The sequence below is a fragment of the Giraffa tippelskirchi genome, chromosome 8 (assembly GCF_054371585.1).
Source record: "Giraffa tippelskirchi isolate mGirTip1 chromosome 8, T2T-mGirTip1v1.2.pri, whole genome shotgun sequence".
In the NCBI taxonomy this organism is placed as follows: Eukaryota; Metazoa; Chordata; class Mammalia; order Artiodactyla; family Giraffidae; genus Giraffa; species Giraffa tippelskirchi.
The window spans coordinates 90,363,671-90,383,654 of record NC_137282.1 but is presented as its reverse complement, the minus strand read 5'-3'; the positions used below and the strand labels follow the sequence as shown (position 1 = coordinate 90,383,654).

The 19,984-nt window shown below is 37.7% G+C and overlaps 1 protein-coding gene and 1 long non-coding RNA gene across 9 annotated transcripts in view; one reads left to right on the top strand and one right to left on the bottom strand.

Moving 5' to 3' along the window:
* EMB (embigin) overlaps window positions 1-18,689 on the top strand; it is a 117,052-nt gene extending 98,363 nt beyond the window's left edge. For all 8 annotated transcript variants that reach the window (XM_081521346.1, XM_081521344.1, XM_081521343.1 and 5 more), the window contains 5 exons: window positions 6,057-6,184; window positions 11,642-11,921; window positions 12,951-12,984; window positions 15,072-15,126; window positions 15,688-18,689. In XM_081521346.1, coding sequence (XP_081377472.1) covers window positions 6,057-6,184; window positions 11,642-11,921; window positions 12,951-12,984; window positions 15,072-15,126; window positions 15,688-15,705 — 515 coding nt within the window. In that variant the 3' untranslated portion in view covers window positions 15,706-18,689. The remainder of the gene's footprint in view (window positions 1-6,056; window positions 6,185-11,641; window positions 11,922-12,950; window positions 12,985-15,071; window positions 15,127-15,687) is intronic.
* Window positions 1-19,984, bottom strand: part of LOC145517996 (uncharacterized) — a 141,260-nt gene that overhangs the window by 47,000 nt on the left and 74,276 nt on the right. The window lies entirely within an intron of this gene.

The window sequence follows — 19,984 nt, the reverse complement described above, 5'->3', positions numbered from 1 at the left end:
TAATCCCTTGAACCTATTTGTCACCTCCACTGTATAGTCATAGGGATTTGATTTAGCTCATCCCTGAATGGCCTAGTGGTTTTCCCTACTTTCTTCAATTTAAGCCTGAATTTTGCAATAAGGAGGAATGCTTAAGGAGCCCATGATCTGAGCCGCAGTCAGTTCCAGGTCTTGTTTTTACTAACTCTATAGAGCTTCTCCATCTTTGACTGTACTGCAAGATTGTAAAAAACCTGAACATCCCTGATTAGTATGTTGTGGAAAAAACCTGCTGATTTTGTGTGTTTGTCTATTGGTGACAGTACAGGGAGAAAGCAAAGGTCACACCTGAAGCTTGCAACTGCTAATATGTCACCAAGAAAGAGCAGTGATGGTCTACCATGTTTTTCAGTAGTAAGTGAAATATACTAAAGTGGATACTGCAAATTTCTATAATAACAATCAGTGTTAAAATCTCTTAGTACCAAGATGCAGAAATTTTGTTGGTAAAGAGTAAGGAATAGGACAAAGAACTTCTTAGAAGACATAGTGAGATTTTGATAGTAACAAGTGCTATGAAACCTCCCTTCTCCCAGCCATCTGTCCTCACCTGGGAGCATCCAACAAGTCAAAGTAGGGAAGAACAGAATAATAGAAACAGTTGAAACTTCAGCTTCAAAGTGTATTGATAGAAGTGTATAGTGTATTAATAGGATGCTAGTTAGCTGGCTTTGACTCCATGGAAGAATCTTTTTCTAATTCAATAACACCGAAACATCCTTGAGCCAAAAATGACACAGGCTGATGTTTTCTAGTCCACAAATATGTAAATAGAAATCTCTAAGCTTACAACTCCATAGGGCTTTCACTTCCACTAAATTGTTCCTAGACCTTACCTTCCTTGACACGTCTGAATCAGCAAATTTATTATCTTAAAACTTGAATTCTTTCAACCCAAAGAGTATGTGTCCTACTTTTTCCAGAGTTCCATAAAGTCAACAGAACACATTAGAATGCTCTAACACTGTCCTTCTATTCATAAATATTTCTAAACATAAGCAGAAACCTAGAACCAACTGTTATCCCTGGAGAAGTTTGAACAAATTAGTGTTCCCTGAGTATAGTGACTTTTCTAATTTGGATGCACATCACTCTTATCAGCCAAAGAAAGCATACCAGAGCAGTGATTAATGTCATTTGGCTTTCAGTTTAGGGTATCATCAAGGAAACAGAAGAGATAAAAAGAATACAGAATATGAGTTTTGTTTCCCTGTGGTATCTCTCAGTCACTATCAGTTATCTGCAGTTAATATTTAACTTGGATGTTTTCATAGCATACCGATGTGTTCCTCACCCATACCTCATAAAATACCCAGGATTTTCTTGAAAAGCACCCTTCAGCAACCATTTGTGCCTCCCAAGCCTGTGCCTCTTAGAGGCTTACTGCAGACCAATGTATCTTCTGCCGTCTCAAATGTTACCTGTCTTCCACTTTTGATTCTTAGCTTGTGGGTGAATTTCAATATTTTGATCATATTTCAACACACATTCATTCCCCTGCTGAAGCATGGCCTGATTAATTTCCAAAAAGAAGCATGCTGAAATTGAGAAGCAGGATAGATGTTTGGGAGATCCACAAGCTGGGAAAGCAGAAACTGTGCCCTTAACTGGTGCTCAACAAAACCAGTTTCACAGTCTATCTTCAAAGCAGTGCTTGTTTTAAGGTGAGCCTAGCCTGGCTCTAGAAATAACTGTATCAGAGCCACACTATGAAAAAGCATGCCAAATATGTACATTTGTATCTGTGCCCTGGAATATGACCCATCCAGGACTCACCCAGCCTCTAGGACTGAAAAACTGGAGGGTTGAATGAGAGTAGGGAATTTAATACCGAGGTCACCAGGGAACTCAGTCCAGCCCCTGCCCAGACTTCTGTTGTCTTCTTCTCCAGTTCCTCGTGAGGAAACCATAAGAAAAATGAAACAAAGTATGATGTTCTGTGGTTCAATCTAAATTACACCTTTTAACATTGTGATATTTAAAGTTATTGTCTTATTTTTCAGGAACTTAAAGTACAGTTCTTATGTTCATGTCAGTATGTATAGTCAGTCTTCTCTTGGGTGCTAGCATTGCTTCTGGTTTTCTTATATGGGTTCTTCTATTAGAGTGCTGTCTGGGTCTACAAATGGCCCTGAAGGGGTAGCCACAGACTGAGGAAATTGAACTGGATAACAAAAATAACTTGATCTAGTAAGAACACTTACGTGAGAGATACCCTCTTTACTTTTATTATAAAAAGACACGTGTATAGTATTTAAAAATTTAGCTCATGGTGTATCAAAGTATTACATGCTTTATTCTGCCTTATTAAATTCAGTGTGTGTTGAATGGGCCATTTCCTTTATATTCTTAGGTTTTATAATAATATGTAAAGTTATCATTCCATTTATTCTTTCTGCTCCGTATACTACATAGGTCTGGAAACAATAATTTCTTTTTAACTTTTAACCAATTTCATTTCTTTTTATGGTAAGGAGAGGTAATTAGGTCCCCTGATTTAAAGTGTTCTAATTTATACTTAAATTGTAATTCTTATACAAACACACTCTTATTCATCTGCGTTAGCCAAGTACTTGAATGAGTTTTTCAAGGAGTAGAATTTGTTTTACAGCTTCACAGCAAAGTTTTTGAATATATATATTATTAAAGGATGAATTGGTATCACCACCAGCATCTCAAAGCTACTGTTTCTTCATTCTTCTGGGCCTTGTCCCCTGTGAATTCATTTTTTTATTTTCCATCATTTTAATCCCTTTTAATCACCTTTCTCAGATGAGCTGGGTGTTCAGTTTGGATGCTTTTCATCATTCAGTGGTGTTTGTATACATTCTTAAAGTTCTGAAATGAATTCAGATGAATTTCCAGTTCTCCTTTCATTCTGTGTTTTATTTCTTCTGTCTTCCACGTGGCCTAGAAATCATTCCTGCACATGACAATAATCCACGCCATTAAGCTGGCTAATACAGGAAGGCCATGGGCATTATAAATTATAAGAAAGCTCTATTAAGAAGCGGAGAAGGCAATGGCACCCCACTCCAGTACTCTTGCCTGGAAAATCCCATGGACGGAGGAGCCTGGTAGGCTACAGTCCATGGGGTCGCTAAGAGTCGGACACGACTGAGTGCCTTCACTTTCACTTTTCCCTTTCATGCACTGGAGAAGGAAACGGCAACCCACTCCAGTATTCTTGCCTGGAGAATCCCGGGGACGGCGGAGCCTGGTGGGCTGCTGTCTGTGGGGTCGCACAGAGTCAGACATGACTGAAGCGACTTAGCAGCAGCAGCAGCTATTAAGAAGAGCAGTACCAGTACATGGACACAACAAAAGTTTGAATTTTGTGGTGCTCACTCTACGCCAAGGGCTTTCCTGGTGGCTCAGAGGTTAAGAATCCGCCTGCCAGTGCAGGAGATGTGGGTATGATCCCTGGGTCAGGAAGTTCCCTTGGAGAAGGAAATGGAAACCCACTCCAGTTATTGTTGCCTGAGAAATCCCATGGACAGGGGAGCCTGGTGGGCTACAGTCCATGGAGTCACAAAAGAGCTGGACATGACTTAGCAACTAAACCACAACAACTGCTCTACACCAAGCAACGTTATATATTGTGTTCCTGTACTTAGTTCTTGAGAGTAACACTGTAGGGAAGGGTATCATCTACCTATGTCCTCAACACTAGTAACATTGAAACTGTAATTCTAACTCAGCTATTTCCTGGACCTAAATCTTATGTTTGTCACATCACTGTCACGTTGTGCTAAATCAAACACTCATGATCTGATCTTTGAAATGGACAAATAATGACCACATTTCCCTTAAAGTCCCTCAGCCTCATGGTGACCAAAAGGGAATATGGGACACTAGTAGCCTCTCAGAGGGAGTGCTCAGAATATACTCTGGCAAGGTCAGCTCACCAGTTTCTTGTGACTGGGATGACCTCAGTCACAACAGTCACATGTGTTTCACATCTCTCCTTCCTCAGGAGCACCCTAGTGGTACCTTACTAGGTGCTCATTAACTGTTAGTGGGGGTGATTATAAATTATGATTGGCAGTTCACACATTTGGTTGATGTAAAATTGTACATCATTCCATCTTGTCAAAACAGGTTTCCTTGGTTATAATAGGTACAGTAATCATTGACTTATAGATTGCTCTGCCATCTTAAGATTTCTGGAACATTTGCACTGGTGATATATCTTTCTCTTTTGCATCTCTTTATTTTTAGCAGTACCTCATTCAACACTATGCTGGGCAGTTTTACTGATGAAGGAGAGGGTGATGTGTGCAATTGTATTTAGCCCCATGTGAAACCATAGGAAAATGGAAGACTTCCCACATTCATCACTATAACATTAATCACCTAAAGACAAACTGTGAAGAAATCTAACCCTATTTTTATCCCCTATACAAGTGGTTATGTGGAGGAGTGTGTGTGTGTGTGTGTGTGTGTGTGTGTGTGTGTGTGTGTGTGTGAGTCACTCAGTTGTGTCTGACTCTTTGCAACCCCATAGACTGTAGCCCACCAGGCTTCTCTGTCCATGGAATTCACTAGGCAAGAATACTGGAGTGGGTTGTCATTCCCTTCTCCAGGGGATCTTCCTGATTCAGGGATCGAACCCTGGTCTCCTGCATTGCAGGCAGATTCTTTACCATCTGAGCTACCAGGGAAGCCCATACAAATGGATATAGAAGTCAGAATTTATTTTCTAGTTATTATGATTATTTTCCCCTTCCTCATCTTTATAATTCACATATCCATAAAATTCTCAGTTATCTTTGGGTAGTAGAAAGCCAAGAGCATTTAGAAAATGTATTTAGTCTGAAGACCTAATTTTAGCAACTAAAATTGATCTTTCCATTTTCCACCCTGACCCTCCCCAAAATAAAATCTAAAAATAGGATAACAAATGAATAGCAAACAATATCTATAAAATTTGTCAACATAATATTATTAAAATGTAGACATAATTTCAAACACTCTCTGCTAGCAAACCAAGAAAAAGGAAAAACAAAATGCAAAACCTGCTAAAATTAGTAAAAGAAAAAATATCAACAAAAGTCATCTTTGTTGATAAGTCTCTATCTCCAGTATAAGTATACATTCTCTAATACATTCCTTGAGGTCCATCAGAAGGAATTGATTTCATCATGGAGGCTACTGGTTGACCTTTATTGCTTTGCTTATGTTGTTCTGTTTTTATTTTCTTACCAAATTATTCTGGAGAAGGAAATGGAAACTAACTCCAGTATTGCCTGGAGAATCCCATGGACAGAGGAGCCTGGAGGGCTAGAGTTCATAGGGTTGCAAAGAGTCGGATACGGCTGAAGTGACTTAGCACACACATACCAAGTTATTCATAGCCTTAAAACTTAATTTTTCTAAATTCAGTACTTAATTTTAGTCTGTTATAATGGCATCTGCTTCTAACTTTATGAAATATGATTATCACAGTGAATATTAGGTGTTTGGTTTTTTTTTTTAACAAAACCACATGAAAGAATTTTTCATCTCATTTTCTTTCTTTTCTCTCTTAAATTTCCTTTGTTCATTTCTCATCTTCTCACCTTCTCCAACGCTTTTCACAAATTGGTATGAACTAAGAATTTTAAATCCTAAAAATTTTGTCTCCTTACTTAAGTGCCATCTAAGGGTAAACTTTAAGAGAAATATTTGTTCTGAAGTTATTTAGTAGGTGGGACGAAAAACTAGACTTGAAAAACATGAAGTTTCTTTCGTATCCAAAGTGTGTAACAGTTTATTACAATATTTATAACTGTTATTAGGCTCATAATAGAAGACCTTTCTTCTGTTTCTATACTACTGACAATTACATTGTACTACCTACCTACTACCACAGTCCATCCCAACTAATGGACATTGATTCATTTTATATAGAACTGAAACTACAGAAAGAAAATCATATATAAGTGAAAAAATGAAAGGATAAATTATATTCAACTTGAATACATCCTCCCATTCAGACTTTTTTAGTAATATGTATATTTCTACATTTTCCTTAGTCCCTGAAGTTAATGGAAAAAACAAACCATTGATCACTTACGTGGGGGATTCAGTTGTCTTGATGTGTAAATGTCAAGATTGTCTTCCTTTAAATTGGACCTGGTACAGTGGCAATGGGAGTGTACAGGTAAGAGAATATTTCTTTGACTTACAAAATAAACACATTTGTTTGATAAGTAATAAGCTTGTATTATACTCAGAGTTCTTAGGACTATTTCTACTTCTCTTATCTTGTTCTTAAATACATGATCATGGAGAAAGAACAGTGATGAATGGAGTTGTTTGATGGTTTTAGCACATTACATTATACATCTGAAGATACTCCCAGTGTTTCATTAGCTGGTACTTTGTTTTTACATTTAGCAATTTATTTACATTCACTGAAAGTTACAATTCATTTTTAGTTGATAAGCTTAGGTGTAACCCCAACAAAAATGATTCTTTTTTTCCTTATCATCTCATGAAAGTAACTTGAAAAAAAGGAAGTTATCTTTTCCTGCTTCTGTCTCTGGAAACGTTTGTGATAGAATGCAATGTAGTGGCACTATTTAAGGAAAGAATGAAAATTAGATAACTTAAACTTAGGTTTTGGGTTCTTTTAGTGTCATTGACCTCTTTTAGGCCTCCAGGGACCTAAGGGAAGCCAGATACTTTACATTCCTACAAGAAAATGAATGGCTTTTCAAAGACCTGATATTAAGAAAAACATGCTGCTGCTGACCAGTGCTCAGTCCTGTCTGACTCTTTGCAATCTTGTGGACTGTAGCCCGCCAGACCGCTCTGTCCATGGGGATTGTACAGGCAAGAACACTAGAGTAGGTTGCCATGACCTCCTCCAGGGAATCTTCCCAACCCAGGGATTGAATCCAGGTCTCCTGCATTGCAGGCATATTCTTAACCGTCTGAACCACCAGGGAAGCCCAAGAATACTGGAGTGGGTAGCCTATCCCTTCTCCAGGGGAACTTCTGGACCTAGAAATTGAACTGGGGTCTCCTGAATTGCAGGTGGATTCTTTACCAGCTAAGCTACCAGGGAAGCCCGCATATGTCATACTAGACAAAAAATAGCCAAATCTAATTATATTGAACTTTTAGAATACAGCCTGTGCTTCTTTCCATCTTATTAAGTGTCTCTCAATTTAGCCCCAAGCATGGATCAGATTAGGATATAAGAAAAGTGCAGCCAAGAGAGTACAAGTCAAAACTTTAGGTCAAGTGTTTTTTCAAAAGGTACATGAACCATCTGCATCAGACTCAACCTGGGGTGCCTACTAAACATGCAGTGCTTTGATTTATCAGCCCTGAGTTAGAGAGTACCTTTGTAACAAGATCACAGGCAATGCTGTGCACAGAGAGCCAGGCTGATATAATTTTTTGGCAAATGATAAACTCACAGTTCTTCATCAGTTAATCTCCAAGAATACTTGTATTCAGATTAGCATTTATTGATCACTGCAGTTGAATGATAGAGCAATGAAGGCAGCAAATGGCCTAAGAATAAAATTTAATTTAAATAGATTAAATAAATAAGCCCCCAAATAGCTTGGTATGGATCTTAAAAGACTGAAGAAAACCCAGTGAATTCCAGAAACCGACTTCACTGAAAGAGATTTTCAGCTTTGAAAAGACAGAAATTGTACAGACCACCTTGTTTACCAGGCTCAAAGGAAGGTCTACTAGTCCTTCTACATCAGCTTCAAAGGCCTGAAGATTTCCGTTCCAGTCTGAGGAACTCCCAGTGTCAAGAACCAGGGAGCTTCCTTAATAAGAATGATCAGCTTAATAGCTTTATTAACATAATAGTTGATTTAATGAATGTATGCCTGCACTTGTGAAGGAGGAAGTACTTTGAACAACTACTCAGGGATTATAACATGAAACCTGGATAGCTGGAATTTTCCTATATGTCTACTTTCAATAGAATATTTACCCATGATGACTTGCATGCTGTAGTTTCAAACACTCAGTGCTAAGCACTTAAAGCAAAGTATCCTTTTCCTTTGTTTGCTACCTCTGAAAGGTCAAACTCTGAATTGAGAATTGAGCTGTGTTATGTATCAGTTCAGTTCAGTTCAGTTGCTCAGTGGTGTCTGTCTCTTTGCGACCCCATGGACTACAGCATGCCAGGCACCCCTGTCCATCACCAACTCCCAGAGCTTACTCAAACTCATATCCATTGAGTTAGTGGTGGCATTCAACCATTTCATCCTCTGTTGTCCCCTTCTCCTGCCTTCAATTTTTCCCAGCATCCGGGTGTTTCAATTGAGTCAGTTCTTCGCATCAGGTGGCCAAACTATTGGAGTTTCAGCCTCAGCATCAGTCCTTTCAATGAATATTCAGGACTGATTTCCTTTAGGATATACTGGTTGGATCTCCTTGCAGTCCAAGGGACTTTCAAGGGTCTTCTCCAACACCACAGTTCAAAAGCATCTATTATTTAGCACTCAGCTTTCTTTATAGTCCAACTCTCATATCCATACATGACTACTGGAAAAACCACAGCTTTTACTAGAAGGACCATTGTTGGCAAAGTAACGCTTTTTAATATGCTGTCTAGGTTGTTCATAGCTTTTCTTCCAAGGAGCAAGCGTATTTTAATTTCATGGCTGCAGTCAGCATTGGCAGTGATTTTGGAGCCCCCTAAAATAAAGTCTCTCACTGTTTCCATTGTTTCCCCATCTGTTTGCCATGAAGTGATGGGACCAGATGCCATGATCTTATTAGTTTTCTGAATGTTGAGTTTTAAGCCAACTTTTTCACTCTCTTTCACTTTCATCAAGAGGCTCTTTAGTTCTTCTTTACTTTCTGCCATAAGGGTGGTGTTATCTGCATATCTGAGGTTGTAGATATTCCTCCCGGCAATCTTAATTCCAGCTTGTGCTTCATATGGTCCAGCATTTCTCATTATGTACTCTGCATGTAAGTTAAATAAGCAGGGTGACAATATACAGCCTTGACGTATTTCTTTTCCTATTTGGAACCAGTCTGTTGTTCCATGTCTGGTTCTAACGGTTTCTTCTTGACCTGCATACATATTTCTCAAGAGCAGGTAAGGTAGTCTGGTATTCTCATCTCTTGAAGAATTTTTCACAGTTTTTTGCGATCCACAGAGTCAAAGGCTTTGGCTTTGTCAATAAAGCAGAAGTAGATGTTTTTCTGGAACTCTCTTGCTTTTATTATGATCCAATGGATGTTGGTAATTTGATCTCTGGTTCCTCTGCCTTTTCTAAATCCAGCTTGAACATCAATAAGTTCACAGTTCAGTACTGTTGAAGCCTGAATTGGAGAATTTGAGCATTACTTTGCTAGTGTGTGAGATAAGTGCAATTGTGTGGTAATTTGAACATTCTTTGGCATTGCCTTTCTTTGGGATTGGAATGAAAACTGACCTTTTCCAGTCCTGTGGCCACTGCTGAGTTTTTGAAATTTGCTGGCATATTGAGTGCAGCACTTTCACAGCATCATCTTTTAGGATTTGAAATAGCTCAACTGGAATTCCATCACCTCCACTAGCTTTGTTCTAGTGATACTTCCTAAGGCTCTCTGACTTCACATCCAGGATTTCTGGCTCTAGGTGAGTGATCACACCATTGTGGTTATCTGGGTCATGAAGATCTTTTTTGTATAGTTCTTCTGTGTATTCTTGCACTTCCCTGGTGGCTCAGAGGTTAAAGCGTCTGCCTCCAATGCAGGAGACCTGGGTTCGATCCCTGGGTCGGGAAGATCCCCTGGAGAAGGAAATGGCAAACCACTCCAGTATTCTTGCCTGGAGAATCCCATGGACGGAGGAGCTTGGTAGGCTACAGTCCACGGGGTCGCAAAGAGTCGGACACGACTGAGCGACTTCCCTTCCCCTTCCTTTCTTAATATCTTCTGCTTCTGTTAGGTCCATACCATTTCTGTCCTTTATTGTGCCCATCTTTGCATGAAATGTTCTCTTGGCATCTCTAATTTTCTTGAAGAGATCTCTTGTCTTTCCCATTCTGTTGTTTTTCTCTGTTTATTTGCATCGATTACTTAGGAAGGTTTTCTTATCTCTCCTTGCTATTCTTTGGAACTCTACATTCAAATGTGTATATCTTTCCTTATCTCCTTTGCTTTTAGCTTCTCTTCTTTTTACAGCTATATTTAAGGCCTCCTCAGGCAACCATTTTGCCTTTTTGCATTTCTTTTTCTTGGGGATGGTCTTGACCACTGCCTGCTTTACAGTGCCATGAACCTCCATTCATAGTTTTTCAGGCACTGTGTCTATCAGATCTAATCCCTTGAATATATTTGTCACTTCCACTGTATAATTGTAAGGGATTTGATTCAGGTCATACCTGAATGGTCTAGTGGTTTTCCCTACTTTCTTCAATTTAAGTCTGAATTTGGCAATAAGGAGTTCATGATCTGAGCCACAGTCAGCTCCTGGTCTTGTTTTTGCTGACTGTGTAGAGCTTCTCCATCTTTGGCTGCAAAGAATATAATCAATCTGATTTCGGCATTGACCATCTGGTGGTGTCCATGTGTAGAGTCTTCTCTTGTGTTGTTGGAAGAGGGTGTTTGCTATGACCAGTGCGTTCTCTGGCAAAACTCTGTTAACCTTTGACCTGCTTCATTCTGTACTCCAAGGCCAAATTTGCCTGTTACTCCAAGTATTTCTTGACTTCCTACTTTTGCATTCCAGTCACCTATAATGAAAAGGACCTCTTTTTTGGATGTTAGTTCTAGAAGGTCTTGTAGGTCTTCATAGAACCATTCAACTTCAGCTTCTTCAGCATTACTGGTCGGGGTATAGACTTGGATTACTGTGATATTGAATGGTTTGCCTTGGAAATGAACAGAGATCATTCTGTCATTTTTGTGACTGCATCCAAGTACTGCATTCCAGACTGTTTTGTATACTATGATGGCTACTGCATTTCTTCTAAGGGATTCTTGCCCACAGTAGTAGATACAATGGTCATATGAGTTAAATTCACCCATACCAGTCTATTTTAGTTCACTGATTCCTAAAATGTTGATGTTCACCCTTGCCATCTCCTGTTTGGCTACTTGCAATTTGCCTTGATTCATGTACCTGACATTTCAGTTTCCTGTGAAATATTGCTCTTTACAGCATCGGACTTTACTTCCATTACCAGTCACATCCACAACTGGGTGTTGTTTTTGCTTTGGCTTTGTCCCTTCATTCTTTCTGGAGTTATTTATCCACTGATCTCCAGTAGCATATTTAGCACCTACCGACCTGGGGAGTTCATCTTTCAGTGTCCTATCTTCTTACCTTTTCATACTGTTCATGAGGTTCTCAAGGCAAGAATACTGAAGTGGTTTGCCATTCCCTTCTCCAGTGGACCACGTTTTGTCAGAACTCTCCACCATGACCTGTCCATCTTGCGTGGCCCTATATAGCATGGCTCATAGTTTCATTGAGTTAGACAAGGCTGTTATGTATAACTTCTCACAAATTTCAATATGCCCTTTTGCTACTAAGCTGTTTTTTTGGTACTGTCTTGTAGCTTTCACTCAAAACTAGATCTTTCAGGACATAAATTTTTTATGCAATATGACAGGAATGGATTTTAATGTCTCCTTATATTAGGTTCCTGTTGGTGTTCCAGTGAATGATAAGTATGTGATCAGTGGAAAACATGCTAATGAAACAAGGCTCAAGATAACACAACTTTCAGAGGACGATCAGGGAACTTACTGGTGCCACGCGATATTCGAGTTAGGGGAGAGTGAAGGACACATTAAACTCGTCGTGCTCAGCTACTTGGTACCCCTTAAAGCATTTTGTGCAATAGCTGCTGAGGTTGTTCTCTTAGTGGCTGTTATTCTGCTTTTTGAAATGTACACCCAAAAGAAAAAGAAGCCCTCAGGTAAGAGTTTTTTTTTTAGGTAACATTCTCATGTTATGACTTACTACATTATAGTGACTTTAGAATTTTGGGGAAAAAAACCTAGCTTTTTTTATTTGTAGTGGCATTTATGTTAATATCAGTGATGACTGTGAGCTAGGAGCTTCTATTGATGGACTTCTTTTTTCAACTTCCTGAAAAGCTTTAGTGTTAAAATATGCCTTTTATCCCCCTTTCTTTGGTGTTACCAGTACCAACACACCAATTAAGTGATAACATGCTTTGGTACTAGAATATTAGAAAATTCTGTGGTAACTTAATAGAAAAGATCTCAAATATAAACAGTTATTCTTTCACTTAGATAACTCGTTTTTAAAAATGTTTTATCAAACATTTTTTGAATTCTCATAAAAGAGACATTGCTTGCTAGATCTGTTTTCATAGCCTGTTCCTGATGGATTACTGATTGAGAAACCACTGGCCTCGCAGGAAAATTTATCTTGCATTCTGTATTTTTTCCTATTTTGTGCTATTTAGTAACTTTAATAATTACAAGTCAGTCAGTCCTGTTTTTGATGATCCCAGGCACTAAACTAGGTTTGATCAATTTTTGTCAGTTATACCTCAGCATGTACCTTGTGTTTAGTCATCTCTGACTCTTTGCAACCCCATGAACTGTCACCAGCCAGGTTCCTCTGTCGATGGGATTTTCCAGGCAAGAATACTGGAGCAGATTGCCATTTCCTTTTCCAGGGGATCTTCCCCACCCAGGGATTGAACCCGTGTCTTCTGTGTCTCCTGCATTGCAGGTGGATTCCTTATGCGCTGAGCCATCAGGGAAGCCAAAGTTTTGCTTGATCAAAGCTGCAAGTCAGGAGAGCAGGGAAGGAGTGGTCATGAGAGAAGTGCAGCTGTCGCCTCTCACCGCAGAGCAGGAAGACAGCATGGGCAGTCAGGGACGTAGAATTCAGGGGAAAGTAGAATTGAGCGTATATGTTGCACAAGAATAATAAACCAGCCTTACAGTTAAGTTCTTCTTTTGTTACACAGATGATGGGAAAGAATTTGAACAAGGTGAACAGCTGTAAGTATTATTTTTTATAGAATAATTTTCCCTTGAATAAAATACAGATAAATATGAAATTAAATAAAATGTTTGCAGTCAGAGAAACAAAGGTACAAGAGTATATTGTGTGTTGTTTTCTGTACATGTCCATTTGTGGTGAAGAGTGGCATTTACCTGTCTGCAACACCTCGCTGTACTTCTGTTTTCTCTTCAACAAAATGGGTTTAATGACGTTACCACAGAAGGTTTCGGGATTAAATGACTTTCTCTGTGTAAAAGTGCTTAGCATAAGCTTTGGTTATTGAATGCCTTCTATGCCTGAGCATCTATATTTCTTTAAAGTATCCATCACTGATTCTGATTCTCTGTCATGTTGAAAATCACTGACCTAGGATTCTATTTGTTATTATTTTTCTGAGAACACAAATTGTGTCACTATTTCTTTTACAGCCCCCTTTGTTTAGAGTTGAGCTGAGCAGGAGGAGAACTAGAAAGAAAATTACCAGTGACGTCATTTGGTTTGGTGACAGTGGGAGTCTACCATGCCAGGGAACTGAGAGTGGCTCCCAGCTCCACTGGGCTGAGGGAGGTGCCCGAAACTGGGCTTGAAGCCCAAATAATAGAGCCAGGGTCTGGAAGATGAGACCAGAGTAAAACAGCCAAAAGAAACCCAGGAAAAGGGAAGCCTGAGCAACTATTACCAGCCCAAATGGACACTTGCAGTTTATCTTTGTCAGTCAAGATGAGCTCTGAGGTGTGAGCGCTATAACCACAGTTAAATAGCAAGACTAGGGTGGATAGTTGTCATGCGTATATTCATAGACATTATTCAAATAGTTACTTTTACTCAGTTCACTCAAATCAACAGGATGCAAGCTTCCAAAGTAAGGGCATAAAATAATTATATCAGGAGTTCCATAACCCCAGATAAGGAAAAAAAAAAAAAACTGCTAGTCTTAGACGCTTATGATTGAAAAGAATGTGAACCTCTTTCTGGAGAACTTGTTCGTATTAATTTGAACATTTTATCTTTCTGGTTTGCATGTACTGATTAACTTTCTTACACTTGGAATCATGAAAAACATGACAGTTATTCAGATCTTGCCTGGACTCTTTTGTTCTTCCAGCTCAGCCCCCCCAGTGTTCCCCTCCATTCCCCTGCAGTCACATTGCTCATCTTTAGGTTTTGTTAGTATCTTTAGATTTAATGCAAGTATGAAGGGCACTTGGACTCATTTAGAGCAGCCTTTCACCAATGCTTTTTTTTTTAGAATTTTTAGTTTAGGAGATAAATTTGTCTTTAAAGAGAACATTGTTTATCAATATATTTTATATTTGATGCTTATATATGTGTTTAGATACCAGCCATTCACAGAATGAATGGCTTTTAAAATGACTTTTAAAAATAGTACTAAGAGTATAACAAGCTAGTCATTTCAAACAGTTCAGTGAAGAGCTTATTCATTTATCTGATCCACCAAGATATTTAAGCCACACAATTTTACATACAACTCCTTCTCCCAATTTTGATGTAACTGATTATACAGTTGAATTTATTATCTGATGAGACTAGTTTAATACGCTCAAGCCTGCCCATAAGATCTAGAAGGGTATTAATTATATACCCTTGTAACCTAGTTTAGTCTTTCTTGTCTTAAGCATCTGGAGCCCACATTATGGTCTTATTCTGATGCACTTTGAGGTGACACAGAGCCATGCTTAACCTCTAATTCAGTGTATAAACATGTTGGATTATAGCACCTTTATCTACGTACTGGCTGACCTCCAGATTGGCTATTATCTTGATGGGTCAAAGCAACATATGTTAGGCCATAGACTGAACGCTTCACTCACGCTTGGGGAAAAGCAATTCTCTCTGCATAAAATAAACAGGCCTTTGTCATTCATCTGTGGCAGTGGTTCCTCTCCAAGCAATGGCATGCAAATAAAATCAACATTATGAATAAAACACCATTTTTAGCAAGAATAAATTCTACCTGTATTGACCTTATATTTTAACTTGATGGCCATGATATAGATGGTGTACTGACTTAGTCTGATGCAGTGTAAACATATAGTAATTTTCTTTTTTATTTTCTATACAGGAAATTGGACGATAGCAATGGTATAGAAAATAGTGGCCCTAGGTACAGAAAAAATGTAAGTTGCTTCCAAATGCTTACCTTCTAAATGAAACGTAAAATTCAATATGCACAGCCTGTTAATCCATCTCCTTTTTTTACTTTCATAAAAGACCTAGTCATTCACTATGTGCTTGGATATTATAGGAGAATATACGAGTTACACAATAAATAAATGGCATCCTTTTTCTACCAGAGATCATGTAACAACCAATCTAAAAGTGAATCGGTTGCACTACAGATGTGTATTTTTTCTTCTGTCGCCACAGGCCAAGTTATTTCATAACTTTTTATGTAGTCTTATTTTTTTCTCTCTCAGTTTTTCTGGATTCTCCTATTTTATTCTCATATATTCCTATACATCTAGTCTGTGAATGAATCAATATTAGTTATTTTCTTTACTGATGAGGATCAAAATTTCCATATTTCATCATTTTTCTCTTGAGTATTTAGGAACTGTTTGGTTTAGCAATTTTGGATCACCTCCTTCCAGAAATTTTTGTTTGCTAAAATGATAATAAGTTGTTACAGAATAACCAGGATGTGCTAATTATGTTTCATTATGCTTTTTGTAACTCAGGAATCCATGGGCCAGTGAGTGACAAACATCATGTCAAGTCACAGGAAGACGTACAAAGAGTTTGCATTTCAGCTTTGTTTCTGCTTCCTGTTAAGAACGTGTGATTTTTTACTTTTAAAAGGATGAAAAGTTTATATAAAATGCTCAGTAGTAGCTTTGTAAATAATATATGCTATTTCAGATCTACAGATATATTTTCATTCTGTATTTTACAGTAAAGCAAGGTTAATTGTATTAAGTATGTGCTATGAGCTATAACCCAGGATAATTAATTTCATTCTAGTCCTTAAGGGACACACAGAACAGATACCAGCAAAACCAAATAGTACATAGAGTGAATGTCACTCAAGACCTGTTTGTAACCAAAGAATTCATTAAAAACAAAGCTTTGCCATTTGTCTTAAAAAGGCTTTTTTCCCCAATCATGTTTACTAGGTGTAGAGGTATTTGTAATAATTTCATGTAAAGTTCATTCTTCAGCCATATTTTAAAAAAGTGTCATCAAGGGGAAATTAGCACTTTCTACCTTTGTTAATGATGGTTACTGTGCAGTCACTGCAAGGAAAACATACTTTTCCTATGAAAACATTGGTTGAAGGCAAAGAAATAAATCTGTACACTTGCCCTGATTCTCCATCACCACAAAAGCAAATTTCTCAGTCTCATTCCACTCATCTCCACTGTTTTCCCACATTAAGCTAAAGTAATTCTTAGACTTCCTAGAGAGCATTTTTTATTTTAAGCTGTGGGTTTTGGATTTCTTAAGTTACAGCTGTTGTTGATGTTGTAGGATTAAGGTTCACATAGACATGATGTCTCACTGCTATAGGCATGCTTCTGTGTTTCATGGTGGTATCCATGGCTGGCTAAATATCTCAAAAAGCATCATTAGTGGTTTACAATACTAATGCCTTTGTCTGAAATCAAGAAGTATTAAAGTTGTTCTATGTTGTTGCCAGTGCCTTAGGCTTTCTATTGCATGTATAACTAAACTATTTTATACAACTCACTGTAACCAAGTCGAATGAAATCTGAATAGACATGAAAAGTTGTCAGTGGCTTTGAATGGAATATTGGTATCATACAGTAGGATACTAGGTTAGGTTGAAGACAATATGTGGAACCTGCTGGGGGTCCTTGGTGCTTATGAGTCCACTGTCCCCAGCTCACAGTGCAGTAGGGATCAGAACAGCTACAGGCAAAGAGGGAGGGCTTGGGATGGTGGTGAAGAACCCACAGTCTTGGTGACCTATGGAATTAATGCTTGAAAAAGAGAAGTTCAGTTATTTGAAAAAAATACTTCATAGAAATTTGTATGATATTCTGGGTGAAAAAATTATAATAAAATTGAGATAGTGAAAAATTATGCTTTATATGGCATCTTAACTAACGTTAAAATATTACTAGTATGAATAGTACACATGGAGTGTGACTTGGAAGCTTCTCTGTTGCAGCACTGTTTTACATAAAAACGTGTGAACTGTCCACAAAAGTTTTATTGAATAGACTACATCATTTAAGTAATGACAGGTTTCATCGTATTCTTGTCTCAGAGCCACGAGGGAAGCATTTGTTTTGGTTTAGTTAATTATTAATTTGACAAAATGATCTTGGGTGGTATCTAAATGATGGCAACCAAGCAGTTCACTTAATTAATCTGGACAATTTGAATTCAATGAAAAATTAGTCAGACCCGCTTTTTGACTAAATCCAATTCAAATGCATTTGTGACTAGCTATATACAAATCCCCATACAATTTGTAGCTCATATGCAGTACGTATTCTCCTATTTTGCCACCATCATTTAGACTAAAATGGTTCTCAGGCAGAAAAATTGCTGTCCCAATGTAAAATAATCTGAAATATTTATGTAGTAAATTGAAATTTTAGGTGTCGGTGTTTGGCATTTTTCCTAGCAAAGAAAATTAAGTTCAGTAACTTTAAGCAAGAAAAGGTACTCAGAAAATTAAAGTTGAATTTTGACTTTTCAGAGTCTCTCTGGGGAACCTCCAGAAAATTATTTCACCACTGTTAGGTTAAAAAATGGAATGTTTCCATTAAGTAACCTCATGGAAATGAATGGATTAACTAAAAATGACCAATTGTAAATTGACTAAAAATACTAAGCAAGCAGAAAAGCTGAAGTAGGAAAATTACGCAGGTTTATATATTAGACACCTTGGAAAATTCTGTTCATCTTTCCAGCTAACAGAGTTTTGCTGCATATTAAGTAGATTTAATGATGTCTTCAAATTCCCAGATATTTTCATATTCAGTTTATGCTCTAGTATAAATCTTAACTTTGTAGTCTTTCTCTCTTTTTTTTTTCTTAGCATCTAGTTACCCAGGCCAAAACCTAAAGTTCACTGTGCCATTTTCTTCTCTATTAACTAATATTTATTAGTCATGAATCTCTGTTCCTTTGGCCTCTTTAATAGGTCATCAATCCACTCATTGCCTCCCCTACCCCCATGCTCACCAGCTGCAACAGCTAAGGTCTTGATTTTCCTACATCAGTCTCATCTACTGTTAATCCATTTTTTGCATTGCTTTGTGTGTGTGTGTGTGTGTGTGTGTGTGTGTGTGTGTGTGTGTGTGCGTGCACTTAATTGCTCAGCCATGTCCAACTCTTTGCAACGCCATGGACTGTAGCCTACCAGGCTCCTATGTCCATGGGATTTCCCAGGCAAGAATATTGGAGTGGGTTGCCATTTCCTTTTCCAGAGGATCTTTCCAACTCAGGGATCGAACCCACATTTCCTGCATTGGCAGGCCGGTTCTTTACTACTGAACCACCTGAGATGCCCCTTTAGCATTGCTGCCGGGCCATGTTTCTAAAACACAAATCTCACTATGGAGCATAATGTGCCAGCTCCCATAACAGACCTCTATAGGGTCCCCTTTGCCATATCTTAATGCTGCAGTTTCCATATCGTTAATCTTTCTCCACTGTCTTGATTTAGCTTTGACAGAGAGTCTATCCAGAATGCTGCCCCTGTGCACCTCCCCTTTGATGAACTCGAGTTTAGTCTTCAAGACTTGAATCTGATGTTACTTCCTGGCAGATCCCTCATTCCCAGTTGACTATGTACCATCATATGTGCTCAAATAACTCCACGTTTTTTTGTGCTTATTTACCTGTATTATACATATGCTTTTATATGTCTCCTTCCTGGATTCTGATTTTATTTGCTTGTCCCATACCTACCACAGAGAAAGTACATTGTAGATGTCACGAAGTGTGTATGAATGGATAAATGTATAGGTAAAAATAAAATTTTATAAATTTATACTTATTTTTAGAATCACAATCTAAATTGTGACATCAGAAGTGAAACAAAATATTTTAACAGAGATAAACCAATCCTTTATAACTTCAGTGTTTGCTTCCACTTCTTTGAAAAACAGTAGCAATGTAATAAAAACTTCTGTTGAATTTTAATAATGTGTAATAATCTAATGAGCAAAGAGAGTTCTGATTCCTAAACTATTATACAGGGTATGTTGCTTTCAACTTATCTAAATTCCCATTGTCCTTTATTTTTATGGGCAGTACAAATGTTAACCTTATTTTTATCCTTTATTTCAGTAAGATAATGTATTGACTTTATATATATGTAAAGAATTTTAGCAATTGTAGTTCTCTGCATGGCCCTGTAGATATTAGTGTCCACTCCATTAACTTTTTCATTCCTCCTCCTTGCCAATACCTCATAGTACCTTAGAACATCTCAGAATCCAATTCAAAAATTTATCTTAAATATATTTTTTAGAAAGCTTTCATTGTTTAGTTTTGGTCTGTGTAAGTTTGTCTTTACGTTGGTCTCGGTAAGTTTGTGTTTGATAATCAAATACATCAAAAAAAAGAAGTCAGTTCTGCTCACATACTCCCTGGGTTTTTAATCTTTGAGTCATTTAAGTAGATTTATGCAAAATTATTTACTGAATCTACTTCTTTATAGAAAATGAATCTTCTCTAATGGAACAAGTTTTGCAATGAATTAGGTACTTCAGATTAGCAATTTTAGGTGGGAGCAAGTTCAAAAGTGTGTGTTCTAGTATTAATTAAAAGGCACACTGACCTATTATAGCTTTATCTGAATTAATATTTATTGAATGAATGAAAAATAGATGAATGACTCAATTATTTTGGAATCTTAAATTATACATATGTATGTTATCTACTTTGATTAATTAACTAAATTTATCTTCTCTAGCAGAGATATAAAGAAAACTGGAACTCTATGTGTATTTCTTTCACATGATATTGAGGAATGTATTTGCAGTATATCTGGAA